The 18,167-nt window shown below is 36.0% G+C and overlaps 1 protein-coding gene across 4 annotated transcripts in view; it reads left to right on the top strand.

Annotated features, from left to right (window-relative positions):
- Positions 1 to 18,167, top strand: part of TMEM117 (transmembrane protein 117) — a 469,003-nt gene that overhangs the window by 86,112 nt on the left and 364,724 nt on the right. For all 4 annotated transcript variants that reach the window (XM_063075380.1, XM_063075381.1, XM_063075379.1 and 1 more), the window contains one exon: positions 3,439 to 3,571. In XM_063075380.1, coding sequence (XP_062931450.1) covers positions 3,439 to 3,571 — 133 coding nt within the window. The remainder of the gene's footprint in view (positions 1 to 3,438; positions 3,572 to 18,167) is intronic.

The following is an 18,167-nucleotide window of genomic DNA, read 5'->3' as shown; positions in this document are numbered from 1 at the left end:
GAAATTAAAGAGGACACAAAAAAGATGGAAAGACATTCCATGTGCTTGGATTGGAAGAATTAACATTGTGAAAATGTCCATACTATCCTCTGAGATTATTTATTTCTTTGCACAGGCCTCTTTGGGAGAACCACTCCTAAAGGAAAGGGACCCAAAACTATTGATAGAAGTCTGGCAGTGAGGCAGAAAGGAAATGTTCCTTTCCATCTTTTGCTTTTGAGAACATAGCAACAAAAAAGCCAAGAAACCAAGTAATTCCCCTATAATTCTTCCTCTTGCACTTGTCTACCTCTATCTTCCACAGCATATGTGGGCTTATCTTATAGTTTTTAATATGCTCTTCGTTCATTAATCTTGTTAGAATTTCTGACATCTTAGTGGTTCTAAACCTAATGTATTTCCAGGAAAAATTTTGAAGTTCTAGGCCACATTTCGGTTGACCTTAGCTGGTATTCATAACTGTCAATCCCTGTGTCCTCCCGCCCTCACCTTTACCATACGAATAGGTTTGTGTATCACCTAAATGCTTCTGATTGTTCTAAACTGTATTCCAATTTCCTTGACCATATCAAAGGTGATGGTCTGTATAGTCCCAGATAGATTTTATTAATAAGATGGATATACATTCAGATTTACAAATATATCTATGATTAAAATAAAAATCATTTTCAATGTTGTTAGAACTGTGCCTCTCTTTGTGATGTCTTTTACTTCTGTTGACCTGTAAGGACTGTTTTTACTCTCTAATCTCCTGAAACTCCTCGAAAGAAAAATGTTATAAAATTCTGAATTCTGGGACCTATAGGAAAGGTGGCATATAATTTATTCTATAAAGAAGTACATTTAATAAAGGAAGGGGTCACTATTAGTAATTATGCCAGGACAACAGTTATAAACCACTACTGTCCCAGGCAAACCACATGTATGGTCACCCTAGAGGGCCGAGACAGTATATTTTCGTATGATGTCCTAGGATAGGTCCAAGGTTCTTGGTTTGATTAGCTTGCATGGAAACATCATTTGTGAGAGCAGTCTGTGTGTACACATTTCTAGCATTAGATGGTCACTCACTAAGTTAACCTTGAAGTGTCTTATGAGAAATTTTTATAATGTTTTTTGACTCAACGCTTGAGTCACACCAATTCTGGCCTTAATATATTGCAGCACTTTTATTGTCCTCCTCAAGTGACTTTCAAGCCACATTAACCTGTCGTTTTGTTCTAATAACTCTAATGGCTGAAATTAGTGCCCGACAATGAGCTTGGCCATGACAGCATAGATGGTACTGTCACTTTTCTCTTTTTTCTAATTTTGTAGTATTTCAACCAGTGTACAGTTAATTCATAATCTTTTATTTGCAAAGCGCTCTTAAATCATCAGCATTATTATTTGACTTTTAAAGTACATTTGTTAGTGCATTTTTTGACATATGCATATATTAAGAAATTCACATTTAAATCTTAAAATAGCTCTAATCGCCAGTCTTTGAAGTCCTTCAATATCAACTGCTGAATTGAATAAATAGGTCTTGGTTTGAAGCTGAAAGGACTTGCTGCTACCAAAGGGTCCCCTGAACAAAGAGATCCAGTGAGTCTAAAATAAGGTTACATTTCCATTAAATACCAAATGATGATTGACTCTGAGATCTCTCCTGCCGTGCTCACAGCTCTGTTGCCAGCACCTAGAACCATGTCTGGCATCTAATAGGCACACATTAAATATTTGTTCAGTGAATGAATTAAATATTCTTTAATGTTTGCTTTAAGATATTTATAGCACATGTTTTTACTCTCAAGCATTCTGTGCTTAATATCTATTTGTGATATTACTGTCAATATTTTGTGTGGAGGCTTGAACATAATTATTAGTTCAGTTAATCAACAAGTTCTGTAATGTGGTAACTTTCAGCGTTAGTATCATTTGTTTCAGTAGAGTTTTTCACATTCTTCTTTTAGTTATACAGTCATACGCTCCCTGACTTTCAGGTTTGCCCTTTACTTCTCTTGTATAAGCCAACAAAGCAGGTGATATAACAAATTTTTTTTTTTTGCTCCATCCAAAGTTTTGGCTAGGGTGATGTTTCTGCTAGCCTGGTTTCCTAATGAAATCTAAAGTGCTATTTTGATTAAAGTGAGATAGTGAGAGATAAAGGAAATTTTCATAGTTAAATCTTTAAAAAAAATTTTAGCATTTACTTATACATATTTGTGGGGTACAGTGTATTGTTTCAGTACATGCATATGCTGCACAATGATTCCATAGTTAAAAGATTATTTCTTCCTGTGCTCAATAAGCTATGTGAGAGATACTGTCTGTTCCTAGAGAGAGAATTTCCAGGTGGAAATATATACGTATATATGTATTATAACTTTGATGTATTATTTTTTAAAAAAGGAAATATTTTCTCTAGCAAGAAATTCTATTGTAAGATTTCAGGTCCACCCTATTTTAATTGTACTTTCTATATATACATTATCTCCCTTATCATTATTTAGATATACTTTCTAAGGAATGGAGATAAATATAATGGAGAAAATTTGCCTTGGGAAAAGCCGCAGTGATCTATGCTCACTTTTTTCTTGTTCCCATGATTTTCATCTTCCTCACCTTTCAGGTCCCTTCTTCACCATAAATCAAAACATTTCTCTGGACTAATTCTGATATTATTAAATTTTGCTTTAGTGTTCTTCTTAATATATTTTTCCTCCTTAAAGTATTTACATTTTAACATTCTCTCTAGTTTTAGCATTTGTAAATGGAATTTTTAGGTATCAGGGTTGAAATTATGTTTTGCCAGGAGCCACACGAAGCTCCATAACACGCATACACGCCCCCCTCCAGCCTCCATGCACCTACGCATGGCCTGCACGTGGGTACAAACTATTTTAGCTAAGAGTGAGGCTAAGCTGTCTGTGTCTTATGATGGAGACTTTATTTTTTTCTCTTGGGTTTTAATGTACCTGAAATAATTGGATCTTCCTATAAGTAAAGTTGGCCTTGGTTTAAACATTTGGCCAGTATTGGGAATGGATTTGTGGATGCAAAAGGAGATGATATGGAATTTATGCAACTTCTTTACCACTTGCCTCCAGTATGAACCAAACACATATTTGTAGAATAAAAACTATCAGGTAGTAGCACTCCAATTCATCTTGTTTTCATGCTGGTGTAATGAAAGATCTCTGTATACTTGCTTCTCACATTAGTAATATTTGCTCTAGGATGAAATGTAATATGAGGATGGTCTTGGACTTTACTTGTGATCATTTATTTAAAAAAGAGCAAAAAGGATATTATACAATGGTTTCACCCATAAGTCAGTCCTACTGCAAAATCCTAAAAATATACTGAGATAATAGATATTCAGTAAAATGAAGCAAAAATGTATGAATTTTGAGTTACATTGCCCATTGATTTCTAATAACATTTATATTTCAGGTCAGTTGCTCCGGTTAAAAATGTTTCGAGAGGACCATGGGTCATGGATGACAATGTTCTTCAGCACAATTCTCTTTCTCTTCATCTTTTCTCACATATACAACACGATTCTTCTAATGGATGGGACCATGGGGTAGGTTATCTTTCCCCTTTCTTCTGTGGTGAGTGTTACGTTTGAAACTCATAAGAATTCAAGGAGAATTTTTTAGTTTGTAGTAGTCTAAATCTTCCTTACAAATATTCTACCCTAAATAGGGATAATTTGTGCATTTTTCTTACTTAAGACAGTTAGGATCATTTTTTTTCCAAGGAAAGTGTCACATTTTACAATATTTAGATTGTGTTCCTTATTCTTTAGGACTTTTCTATGGGGTAGTTTGAGGGCAGGTACTAATCTCATTATAGTGACAGAAAGTATGAGAATCAGTAAATCTTACTGACTTGCTTATATTCACATAATCAGTAGAGCAGGGCTAAGATAAATGTGTCCAGGTTTGCAATTCAATTACTCTACAGTGCCTGGCTAAATAAAAGTGTTTGATACTGGTGGCATTTTTTTTTTTTAACTCTCTTGACAGTCCCGACAGGGAGACCTTTGTTACAAATGGCTTGTTTTAAAAATGGGCCACCCTGTATTAAATCCAGGGCTGTGATCCATACTTATTAAATCACCATGGCATGAAGATGTGCTAACAAGTAAATTGTATTTTTTTTTCTTTTTTACTTTCCCCAATTCTTTCTTGTACCAATAATGATACAATGAAGCATGAGGATTGGTCTTTCAGTATAATTTCCTTTTGGTTTGCTCTCAGTAAGTTTTAAGGGCAGAAGATACAGAGATTGGCTTAGCCTACAGCATTAAGAATTAGATTAGTGACAGTAATAAACCCACTTAAATATTTGTTGTGCACTGATCTACCCTCTCCATTAGATCAGAAAGCTAAGTAATATCTTTTTCTTTTAAATATAAGGCGGGCAAGATTGTCATCCAGTTCTTTAGTGTGCAACTGTTTTGATGTTATGTATAGATTTGGCCACCTCTGTTCAATGCTGAGGGGGAAGGTCATTTAAAATTTTACTGTTTTTTTCCCATCGATAAAGAAGATGAATAGTAAAGGGAAAGCAAATATTTCACAATGTTTATACTTTAGTCCATACTAAATGTTCAGGCTTTAGAAAGTTATTAAACTGCTTTGTGTAGAATTATTTTTTGGTCTTAGAATGATGCCATTCCTACCAGGTCTAGTTTTAAATGGTGGAGTTACACACACTCACCTGTGGTTAGTCAGATATGCCTCTGCCTTAGAGCAGAGCCTGTAATCACTGAATGGGTAATGATAGGATTAGCTAACACAACCAAAGTTCTCTTTGGGAGGTTTTGTGCACTCAGGCCACTAGGACCAGAAGGGGAAGGGACCCATGTACAAATTACATTTTTTAAGATGTTGCTGGAAATAATACATTATACAGTATATAAAATATGTACTTTGCTCAGAAATAATGCAGCAAATTGTGTTGTCACTGTAGAAGTTCAACTGTGATTACTACATAACCCTCATTTTAATTTAGTTGATTGCTTTGCCCCTTTTTCTTTCAGTATTTTTCCTTTTCTCTCCCAAGAGATAGTTAATTAAATGGATAGTAGAATCAAAGAAAAAAAGACAATTGCTACATTAAAAACAAAACAAAGCCAAAATGCTGTGGTAGGTGCCCCTCCATATTCTGAGAAGACAGCAACATTCAACTCAGAGTATTGCTTCTTTTGATTGGAAGGTGCATTAATGTGCGTTTGTTCATGAAAAGCAAAGCCCCAGAGAAGTCGAAATAGAAGTTGAGGCAGAAGGGAACTAAATGCTCTATATAATAAAGCAGCAGAATTCTGCAAAGTATTGGGGGGCTCCAGAGAGAACTAAGAACCTGAAACTGGGAGAAGAGAATAGCCAGAGGTGTCTCTGGAGTTCTAAAATCCAAAAGAAACTATAAATTAAAACCACAAAACTGCACCTGTGGTTATGAGTTCCCCGGGAGAATTTATTTCCCCCAGAGCCCAGCTTAAGGCAGACAAGCTTCCTTGATGCCTGCCTGTGCTAGTGGTTATGTGCTTTTCAGTCCACCTTCCTCTGTAGCTCTTTGCAGGACCGTCTAATGTGGGAACATCTATTTCAAGTTCTCACTTAATAGGAGCCCAAATCCTGTCTCTGATCCCCACATGAGAGATAAAACTCAAATCCCTGAGTCACTGCCTCAGAGCATCAGTTCGTAGCCTTCCCGCCCTGGTTTTCAGATCCTTCTTCATTTTTGTCCTCTAGAGTTTTTTCCTTTTACCTCTGGGTAAGCTCGGCTATGGATTTAAAGAGAGTCTATCAGGCCACCTTACATTTTCCAGCAGTTCTAAGAATTTTGTAGTAGGAGAGGCTTCAGGTTACCTACTCTGACAACTTTTTTTAAAAAAAGAAGTTATTCATAAAATGGCTAAATGTAAAACTCTGCCCAAGAGCAGCACCTTCTCTACAGCAGGAGCCTCACCTACAACCTCAAACAGTTATTTAAGGACAAATTCAGTTTCATCTTGGTGAGTCAAAGAACAAAAGAAGTTACAGTAAGCAGGATTTGGGAGGCGTAAGGTGTAGCGGGGCAGAAAGAGAATCAAAGGTGGAAGGAATTTCTCCCTGTGGTGCTAGGAAATACGAATTGCCTGAGCCTTGGTCCCTGTTAGCCCAATCAGTTGACTTACCTCTTTCCCTCACCATCTGACTGCCTCGCAGTTTGGCTCCCCAGAAATTCTAAAGTCATCAGTTAGTGCATACTTCAGGGAATTCACTGTAATGAGAAAAACAGGAGCTGGGCAACTTGACTCTTATCAAGTCTGTTCTACCCAAAAACTCCTGAGGTTCTAGTCTACATAACCATAGGGATTTTGTTGTCTGTAACAGGGATCATGGGACTCCAGCTAAGCCTAAAGTTGCAACCAATCCTAAAATTGGCAACAACACGATGACAAAAAAGCAGAGCAGTGTAGGGAAACTCTTTTCTTCCTCTCAAAAACCCTACAACCACTCACCACTCATGCCAGCCCTAAAGACTTTCCATTTGAAAAGGAGTCCTAAAATACATGAACACAGGTCTCACCATCACAGAAAATTCTTGAAACCCTTTTGGGAATGGTCTAAGCCAATATTCCTAGAGAGATCCATAAACAAGGTCACATTGAAATCCCCAATGCAAATTAGACTCAGCATAAATATCCTGAATTCCCCTCTACCACTAGCAGTTCTCTGATATAAAAACAGTCAATTGTGATGTCAATATGCTCATTGTCCTTTCCACACCCTCTGGCTCCATCATTCCCCACCCTACATAGGATGAAGAAATGCCTCAGATAACATGGTGTCTTCTGGAGAACCCCAAAAGCACAGTTGTATTCATCTGCTCTAAGAACTGATTTTCCTCCAAGTGTATAGTTCTACTTTGAAGGGTTCACTAATTCAAATGATGTGTATGTATCATAAAAGTTTGTAATATATATTTTACAAATTGATATTTAATTTTTATCTGCAAACCATTTGCTCCTTGCTTTGGATTTAAAAGAAAAAATGTGGCATCTTTAAGACATCCTCTCAGTAAAAAAAATCCTTTTCCAACAAAAATCAGTTCAACAGTTACATAAGAATCTGTAATACTGCATTTAGTCTGAGAATAAATGAGAACCACTTTCAATTTTAGTTATAGTACACATAAATTCTAGATGAACTATTCTCTTATTCTGCACACAACTCCTTCTTTCAATTTTCAAATCAGCTTGAATGATAAAAATACAGAGAAAAGATAATAGGCATATGGTCAATGAGTGGCAGGATCAATTATCAATCAGGTCTGTGCCAGTCTTGCAGTTGGCTAAATTATTAGAATTCACTCCTCAATAATTCAATTCCCTCCCTATTATTGTTTAAAATGGAAATTTACTTGGAATGTAACCTCAGACAAGTAGCAAAACCTTTCTAGTCCTCAGTTTCTTGACCTGTAAAATGAAGATAATAAAAATACCTATTGCATAGGGTCATTGTGAATTTTAATCAAGACAATTGGTGTCTGATACTAAGTGCCGAATAACTTAGCTCTCACTAAGATTATTTTTATTATTAGCTATTGAGTGCTTTCCAATGTGCAAGGGATTATTTTTTTTATCACATTTAATTTATTGCTTTTAAATCTGCTTCTTTCCTCATAATAAGCTTTTCTGGTTAGCACAGACCTTATTAGCTTCATTAAAAAAAAAAAAAAAAGAATTAGATGAAAAGTCAGCCAAGTCACATGTGTGACTGAAGCCTCGAGAATGTGAAACATTAAAGGAAAGAAACAAAACCATTTTTTCTCAGTAGTGGGATTTGACTTGATTAAAAATGATTCTACATGAATGTTCTGATTTCCTCTGTGTTCAACTAGATATCTTAAAGTCAATTTATTTAGAAATTCTCTATTTGGTTAGGAATGAAGAAAGGTATGCTCCAAACTCCAGGTCGAGGTCTTTACTAACTAGAAACTGAACAGGTCACATAGGATTGGGGAGGATTTTTAGTGTTTGGACACTACATACATTTTTTTGAATTTGTCTTTCTGAAGAATTTCTTAGTAATGTAATTTTTATAGCATCCATAATATAAAACCCTAACTTAGGAAGGGCTTGCTTGTTCTTTTCAAATATTCCCATTTCCCAAAGGATAATACATGTGTAATGTGCAAGGAATGAAACAGGGAAGCAAAGCTCCTACACTGATTAATGTTCATAAGAATATTCCAAAAAGAGCCACTTGATGGCAGCAAAAGGCATGCTTTCAGCACTGAATAGCTCATTAATGAATCACAGGTTTTCTCCCAGGAAAAGAGAATCTTCCTCATTCTGAATTTCTGAACTTTGGTGTTGAAATATTTGCCTCTTTGGTGTTAAGGAGCTTTTTGAAGAAACTTACACTGAGAACTCTATAATAATCATTTGTTATTTTGTGATGTGCTTGGCTCCTTTTTATTTTATGTTCTAAACAGTTTTAAATAACAATATATATAAGCACTTACACGCATACATATACATCTATATATTTATTGACTTATTCCAATATTGCAATGATAAATATTTCTCCACTGAGGAAAATAGACCTTTGACTCAATGATAAAAATCTCTCTGTGAACTGAAATGAGTTTCCAAAGAGTGCATCCTATTTGGAGTAGGATACAAAGAAACTGATGTTTTTCTGGTGTTAATCACAAAGTGTTAACCACAAAGAATAATCATAAATTTTCCTGATAACAAGCCTTTTCCAGAGAATTTTTACAAATATGAATGAATACATCAATACGTGGTGAGTACTGCAGAGAGAGAAATGGAGACAATGAGACAAACTGATGCAGGCAATTCTGAAAGTGAGTGTTAATGTTTGTATTCAGGGCCTGAGCAAAATGAAGTTACAAATTAGGTGGTGGAATGAAAATATTTCACTTCCATAATGAAAATAGAATGGGCTGTGTCCCTCTGTTTCCTTTCTGGTAAGTTTCAGTAAGAAATCATATGGAGAACTCGTCTGGCTGAGTGTGGGGAGTACCCTCACTAAGTGTGATCTGACAAGGACTAGGGGAGGTGACAGGAGAGAATATTTGAAACAGACGCTTTTGTAAAATCTAAAATGCTTGGTTTCTATGTACGGAGGGGGCAGCAAAAGCAAGCAAGGATGAATAGCAGAAATAAACAAGGGAATGACTAGCACAGACATGGAGGGCTGGATGGAATAATTCCAGATCTTGTTAAAGTCTGTGCACAAGCTGACCTAGGCCTTAGCCTCTGAAACTCTTCCATTTATCCTCATTTTTTAAAGGCTGACTGATACTTTGTGTGTCCACACACTGTATCAGGAAAGACTCTCTGATTTATAGCTTCAGTTTCTATTATTATCAGAGGTATGGTTTCAACACATTGCTTTTCCCAAGGCTGAATGACCTGGAAAAAAAACGGAAAAATTTCAGGGTGAGCTTTCATTCTGGGCAGTGGTAGGTTTTTTTTGTTTTGTTTTTGCTAAGTTCACTATTTTCAAAACCTTCAGTGATGCTTTCGGATTTCTTACAGAGATTTTTTTCTCTCTCTAGTCACCACTGATCTGAAAGTAGGCGAGCAGGTTCATATTTTTACTGTGAAGAGCTGTAATTTTCACTTGTTGTGGCTCAGTAGAAAGTCGGTTGACCTGCTAGCGTTGTTTACAGTGGTAGCTTCCTCCTAAGAAAGGAATATTTGTGTTTGCTTTTTTGTGTTTCAAGGTGCTAAACTTATTTTGAGAAATAGTCTTTAATGATGTTAAACTAGAAACTTTTTGTACGACCTAAAGTGACAAAAGTACAGAAGTACAAAGCTATCACTTTGAATTGTAGTGAATTAAAAAAGGAGATACAATATTATTTCCAAAGGTATGTAATTAAACACTGTATTTAGGAATGGGGAAAGGCTAGAGAACTGGGGCGGGAGCTGGGAAAGGAAGAGAGCTTAGCCTGAGTTTTAAGGAAGCCAGGAAGTACTTGAGCCAACAGCCGAAAAGCCTGGTTGGCTGCTGATATAAGGCTGAATGCAAATTCCGCTGGAGTGGTGCTTTAAATAATTTGCTGGCTTCACTTTTAATTAGGTTAAATATTGACTTGCTTGTAGGATTAATTCACAATAATAACACAATTAACTGCTAAGGCTAGGAGTAAGGGGCAGAGCTGGTTGGTAGAGAATGGGCTGGTGAGAAGAAAAGCTGGAAATGAATGGCTGAGTCTGGTCAAGAGGGTTGACCCAGTGGGGCACCAGAGAGAGGGAGGAAAGGAGAGAGGGAGGAGGAAGAAAGAGGTTAAGAGGGTGAGGGGAAGGGAGAGAGAATGAATGAGACCGAGATTTATCTAGCCAGAGGAAGCAGCAATAGGGCACAACTTGCTGTTTTAACATTATTGGTTTTGCATTACTTGATTTTGATAGTACAAAGGTAAAATAGCACAGCATATCCAGGTGATCAAGGTTCAGTTAGTGTTGCCTGAATTGAAGTTTTAAAATGTGAATGAAAAACGTAATCAATGTTGCATCCTTGTTACTCTGTGGGAGTGCATTATCTGTTCAGAATTGACATTGATTTGACCCACTTAGGAGGTGTGTGTGACGGTTGTTCATAGCTGCTTACTCTAACTCTCTTGTTAAATATTTTATTAGCTTGTTACAGGGGAAAAATTCTGATCCAGGAATCAGAATCTCTGGACGTTAGCTCCATCTTAGATACATGCTGGCAAAAATAATGCAGAAAAGTTAGTTTCCTCATTTGTTAGAAATGAGTCGTTGTTATAGGGTTGTTATTTGTATTACTATGCTTGACGTCATCATCATCATTAATCTGGGGGAATACATACATATGTGCAGAAACAAACTAAGCATAAGTTCACTAAGAATCTCGGTTGCCTTTAGCTTTCTTTGGTCGTGGAGGCAGTGTGATGCTGTTGAAACAGCATGGCCTTTTGTCCTGACATCCTTTAGCCATGCGACTCTGGGTAAACCTCACTGTCTGAGCCTCGGTTTTCTCAAGTGTAAAACAGGAATATTAGTACCCACCTCAGGGTTGTTGTGACAAACAAAGAAGGCAATGTATGCAGAGCAATTGGTATGATGACCAGTATATAATGAACTCCTGATAAATTTAGTTGTTGTTATAATAACAGAAAATATATATTTTAGTTTCCCAAGTACTTTAGCTCTCCATAAGTATTAGTTGCTATAATAATAACAATTAGTACTTTGGCCAATATAATGAAATGATCTAATTTATGGCAATGAACTTATTACATTATCATTGCAATTATAATAATTATTATTCATTTCATGCAAAATGCCCAAATGAGTAGCTGACACCAGTAGCTCTTCAATAAATATGGATTTCCTATCCATAATACATAATATATCATCTTAAATATACGTATGCAGTGAAACTAGCACATGGAATACATGGCACATGGCTTGAATGCCATTAGCACATATCTTTATGAATGCAAATATGTACTTGTTGAATTTACCATTGGTGAAAAATAAATACAGAAATCTAATATAATATTTCATTAAGGCTCAGAAGAGGAAATCAAGCATATATTTACTTACTAAATCATTATTTGCTAATTTTGACTTTCGTGAAAGGAGGGAAGATTTGATGGAATTATGGATGGTATCATGGGAATAAATGACACAGGGATTCATGTGTGCACACGTGTGTGTGTGTATTCATTATCTAGAGGCCATATAATGATGGATATCTTTAAGTTCCATCTCAATTCCTTCCATTCCCACATGGTGAACATGCACAAAATAATCACTTTCCAGACATGGAAAATTGATGTATATGATAGCCCAAGGATCAAGGTTTACCAAAAGGTATATAGTTTAATTTAATAAGTTGATGAATTTGACCTGCACCATCTGAAAAAGTAACATTTCTGTGACAAGTTATCCTATTTGTAATCTATTAATCCCATAGTTTTTCTTGAGGGATTGATGGAAAACAGTAAGCAGGGATCTATTAATAAAATATTTCATTATTTGAATATTTCCTTGTTAAAGTAACATCAATTGCAGCACAATTGTATATACGCTGTCCTTGCTGCTGAGTTAGGAATGTCTGTAACCTCTTTTACCCTATGGGCACCAGGTCAGGAGGATAACCTGTTTTGTAGCAGACTTAAGTGAGATCCCTGTGCTTTCCTCAAGGGGAGAATCACATTGGAGTTGGTTTACTTCCCTCTATTTCGGTTACCTTTGGGCTACCACCAGTGTACCCTCACACTCTACTTTATTTCCTCTGGAGAAGCAAATGGGCATAACATGATTGATTAAGTTAGTATCAAAAGACATGGAACTGTAGGACATGTAAGGGCATAATATTTGCAATATTAAAATTCTTTAGAAACGGGACACTCAAAGACTAATACTGATTTAACCAACATATTAAATACATACCCTTACCTAATTAAAAAAACCTCTATTTTACATCCTGTGCAATAAAAGACCAATAAAATATAAAAAATGAAGAAAAGGGAATATTGGATTTTGATATATATTTTTTAGCCTGCATAGTTTAATTCTCTCTCCCGAAAATACATACTTTATTATTTTTATTTTATAATTTATTATATAGTGAATGTTTATGGGGTACAAAGTAATGTTATGGTCTTTGAATATGATGTACAATGATTAACTTAAGCTAATTGACATATCCCTCACCTGAAATATTTAACATTTTTTGCGATGAGAATATTTGAAATTTACTCTCAACGATATTGAAATGTACAGTACTCACTTATTAGTTATATTCACTAGCTGTGCAATTGAGCTAAAAAAATCAAACTTATTTCTCCTATAAAATACATATTTTAAAAAATTAGAAGGATGATTCCCAGTTATGTTGCGAAGCATATATTATTGTTCAGCATGCAGTTCAGTAACAGGAAGGAATATGTAAAATGCTTATATTCTTTTAGCAAAAATTCTAAGAGATTTGATTGCTTTCAAATTATCCATATATTCTTATCTATGTATGCATATTCTGTTATTTTCAATATATTATAAAATATAAATTATGTAGTAGTATATGTTACTCAATATACTATTGTACATAATATATGTGTATATGCATATGTATAGTATCTATTATTAGATAATAAAATATACTTAGTAATTAAAGCATTTTACTTTTCAAATTTCATAGGATAGGTCTTAAAGGAGCAACAGATATAATATTTCTTTTGGGATCATGTCAAGTTAATAAAAGAGGGCTCTGGAGAAAAAAGACGAGCTAGGAAATTTCAGATTCTTAAATGATTTAAGTGTCTGAAGAGGGTGGTCTTGATTATCACTTCACTACAACATCTACAGGAGAGTCCACTTTAGGGTAAGTTTATGAAATTCAATGACCTAAATGAGTTAAAGAAGGTAGATTTATGCATGTATTTGGCAAATTGTTTCCAGAGAAATCCCTTATTACCTGACCCTTCAAGCTTTGAGAGGGTCCTTAATTGAAATTTACGATCTCCTTATGTTTTTTTAGGAACAAAGTCTCAGACAGAGCCAGAGCTATTGACACTGTTGATCTCTCTAAGCTTGGTCTCATTGGTTAAATAAACATTTTTTGAGCACCTACTTTGGGCACAAATCACCAATTTAAAGACAAATTTCCTTGAGATCAAACAGGTCTCCAGGGCTGGTTGTGGAAGCAGGTCATGGACACATTTTGTCATAGCCAGTCAGTGAGTGATGATGGGTTACAGGGTAAGAATCTAGGACTAGGAGATCCAACTCGAGGTTGGCAAGGTTGGAGATCCAGGTCAAGACTATTGTGGTTATAAACTAAACTGATGGATTACTTGGGTATTACCCCCAAGGTAGAGCTGTAGCTAGGAGTTTTGGAAAATTTAATGAACACCATGGACCCTCTTTCCCCAGCCTCCTAAATTTTGTGTACAATATGAGGGAGGTTTTGGACTCCCATGTTAAGAGCTATTGCAGTTAGATATGTTAGAACTAGAATACCAAACAGGAAACCCCAATGATAAGATCTTGAAACTAGGATGTATCAGTCAGGATAAGTTAGATTATGTCTCAGTAACAAACGTATCTGAAAATCTCAATGGCTTGAAACAACAAAGTTTATTTCTAGCTCACACTGCATTTTGTTTGTGAATTGGCTGGAGGGCTCTGTTTCTAGTCACCCTCCTTCTGGGATCAAGGCTAGAATATGAGTAGCAGCTGTGATATGGAAAGTTGTTAGTTGTTCTTGGAAGTCTCAGAGAAATAATTAAACATCATGACTGGAAGTGACATACATCACTTCCGCTCACAACTCTTTGATTAGAGCTAATTATTTGGCCCCATCCAAGCAGGAGGGTGGGTAAGTCTAATCGAACCATGTGCCTGGAAGGGGGAGAAACAGAAAGATTTCAGGAACAGCACTACTGACTACCACATGGGACTACTCCTACATCAACTAGGAAGTGACTATATACTTTCTGATATCCTACCTCTTTGTCCTATATACAAAGCCTTTAACATCCTTTCTACCTTCTAACACACAATGTCTTTCCAATATATTGGAAATATATGGAATGATTTTTAAAAAATCATTGTACATATGGGTTGACATAAAAGGCATGGATGCGTTTCACATCAAAATCTAATTCTTGTTCAGTTGTATATGGTGATAATGTCAGATGGCCAAATAGGACGTTAAATGTGCAATAATTGAAAGAGGAGAAATCTATTTCATAGGAGGTAGGTGTATCAAGATTCTTTAGACACTGGGATGATTGATGGCTGCTGTGCTCTGGTTTGGGTCTTATCTATAGCTAGTATACATTCTGATTTGGTGAATACATGTATTCTGATTGGTACTTTTCATGCCATTTTTCTTCTAAGTAGTTTGAATATCATCTCTGGTTAATAGAAATGAAGAGTTAATTAGAGAATTCAGGAGAAAAGCTACAGGTCAGTGGGACCTTATGAAGATATGGGTAAAACATGTATAATCAGAGGAATTATAAAATGTTTTATCATCTTATGTCTACAAAATTGAAATAAGTCAAGCACACGGAATTTGAACAATTAGAATAGAGGCTCCAGCTGTGGCTGAACTTTTGCACTCCTCCTGGTTGCCCTGGCAACAGTGTCTCTTTCCCATGCTAGTAACATTATAGTATGAGTGAGGTAAAAATTGGAGTTGGAGAAATATGTGTTCAAGTCAGCTCTTACTTCTGGGAATGTTACGGAGGAGTTTGCTGAAGGCAAAGGATGAGGTCATGATGGGAAGAATTTGAATTGAAAAAAATAAAGAAAAAGAAATCTTCTGGGCATAGCACTGCACATAGCCTGTATTTTCACTGACCTTGCTTGAAGTCAGGGTAGATCATAAGTCACATGGTTGCATATGTACATAATCTCTTCCGTCATAGCCCAGAAAAAACACTGGATTGGAAAATCATGACATGTAAATTGGCTTGGATTAGAGCAACTTGCTGTGTGGATTGCTCTGGCTGCTTTTACTATTACCCAGAAAGTTCTCTTCTGCTCAGAAGGGTCAAGAGGGAGTTAAAATAGACTTGCCCATATTTTTCTGTAAATTTTATTTACTCTCTTTTTAATGTGGTCCTTCGGCATATTTTAGTCTCGCCAAATATAAATGTGTTCAAATTCTGCTCAATGGTCTGAGTCTTTTCTGCTTTTCTTAAATGTTTGTCAAGTGTAAATCACTGCTTGCGGAACTAAGAGACTGGCAAAAATCAGCAATGAACACTTTCAATATCTATTTTCTTTTAAATTTATTATCCAGACCAGGACACTTTTGAAAGTGAAATGGAGTGCTATTGTTAATAATAACGCAAGAGAAAAGGCATAGACTGTGATGTCCAGGGCTAATTTAAATATATAATCATTCTACCTAAAATCAGAAGAGAATAGAGAGACAAGGAGGGGAAGAAGATCACCTTGGGATGCTCTAGAAGGAAATCTTGGCTTTCATGCACACTGAGTATTTACAGACAGTTGTAACTAATTTGCTGTCAAGTTCAGTTATAATAAGGATCATGAGATTTAAGATAAAAGAGTTCTTTTTCAGGAATTACTTGTGTCTGGCTAACTATGGAAGAAGAATGAGTTACTGGGCAAAAAAATAAAGTCATAGGAACCCATATTCATATTGAAGCCTCAGAAAAGGCTTTTGTGATTGACAAACGAATCATCAAAGTTAAGGGCTAAGTGACCGTTGCACTTTCTGTGCCCATGACAATAGTTTAAGAAAATTAAAGTCAGTTCCATTTTGCTTAAGTCAAACTTATTAAGCCCACCTTAAAAAGTCAAACTTATTAAGCTCACCATAAGAAGTCAAACTTATTAAGTTTTTTATAAACCTCAGATCCCAATAGGAGTGAGGAAGGGTCCTTGTCGTGTGAGGAAATGATTGTAACTGTGTAGTGAGCAGTCTCTGAGATGGTCCCAGTGGTCTCCAGCTCTGGTATTCAAGCTGCGCCCTTGTGTCTTTCTCTCCCTACAAGTGTAAGTTGAACCTAGTGTCTCACATCTAATGAGGAGAATTTGGTTAAAGTGATGGGATGTTACTTCTGAGGTTAGGCTGGCTTCCGTCTTCCTTGCCCTTTCTTGCTCTCTTTTTGGGGGAAGCAAGCTGCCGTATCAGCAGTGGTCCTGTGGAGAGGCTTATATGGTAGGCAGCTATCTCTGGACAACAGTCAGCAAGGACCTGAAGTCTGCCAACAACCACACACGTGAGCTTGGAAGCAGATCCTCCCCAAATCAAGCTGTGAAATGACTGGAGCCTTGGTCGATACGGTGATGGTAGCCTTGCAAGAGACCCTGAGCCAGAGAACCCAGCTAAACTGTTCAGATTCCTGACCCACAGAAACTGTAGGATAATAAATGTTTGCTCTTTTTAAACTGCTACGTTTGTGATAATTTGTTCCCCAGCAGTAGGTAATGAATACACTGCATTTCTGTATAGTGGAAATGTACATAAAGAAAAATACAGGCACGCATATATACACACACACAAACGCGCATCTGGAATGACCACAGAATCCCGCTGTATGACGGGTATCAGCTTTGTCTATGCTGTCCTCCATTCTCTGCCTAATTTTATTTTTTGCTGTATGTTTTTCTGGATTTCTTCTACATTGATGGTGAAGAGACTTTAAAGCAGTGGAATATTAGCAAATAATAAACCAAGAACTCAATCTCAGGCCTGGAGACCATACATTATATTATACAGTATATATTTGGGAGAAGAACTACTTATCTCTCTTATTGAAACCAGAGATTTTTTTTTTCTGTGAGTTTTCATAAAGATTACCTTCTAAAATGTAGAGAATAACATCCTCAATGACATTCCTAACAGCATCCTTACTGTACACAGAACAATGAATTTTAGACAGCTGTTTCTTGTCAAGTCTGTCAATATGGTCTTTGTTTCCAGTTTTAAGGCCTAGCTTAATTGTAAGTATGGCACCCAAGTGGAACTTATTGGTCTCCAAGGAGAACTCCTTGCATATTTGACTTCAAAAATATCAAGCATCGTGATGAAGGAGTTTGTCAAATTTCTTCTGCAGATGGATGGTTGTCTTTTGGGACTGGTTTAAAGTTCTACTTGTGATGAAGGGAAAAGTAATTGGCAGGTAACATCTTAATTTTTTTACAGCTATATAATTCTGTGACTTGTCTAAAACTTATTATTATATTTTTTTTGTATTTGTTACAAAAAAAAGGTAAATATTCACCTTGAAAAACTGCTGAAGGAAAGTTAAGTCCTGGCTACTTCTCATACTATACTGAGTATAGGGGTAGCTAAAACCCTTTGCAGAGTTTTTCTATTTCTCTCTTTAGCACAATACAAATTCTTAAAGTCATCAGATTATAGGTGCCATATACCACCTTAATTTAGGAATAATGGTGTAATGCTGTTTCAGTTAGGCATGAGAAAGTGCCTGTGTTTAATACTATTTCCAGACTTGGCAGTTTTTACTGCATCCTGCACATAGGCAAATAATTCTTACTAAAGTCACTTAACACTTCCTCTTGAGCTTTGTGTGACACACAGATTTATATGTATATCCTTTTAGTAGGAAATGAGTTTGAATTTTGCTTCAGGAAGTAAGAATTATATTGTAAGCAGAAATATAAAAAGATA

The sequence above is a fragment of the Cynocephalus volans genome, chromosome 12 (genome assembly GCF_027409185.1).
Source record: "Cynocephalus volans isolate mCynVol1 chromosome 12, mCynVol1.pri, whole genome shotgun sequence".
Classification (NCBI taxonomy): Eukaryota; Metazoa; Chordata; class Mammalia; order Dermoptera; family Cynocephalidae; genus Cynocephalus; species Cynocephalus volans.
This window is presented reverse-complemented; position numbering and strand designations above follow the sequence as displayed.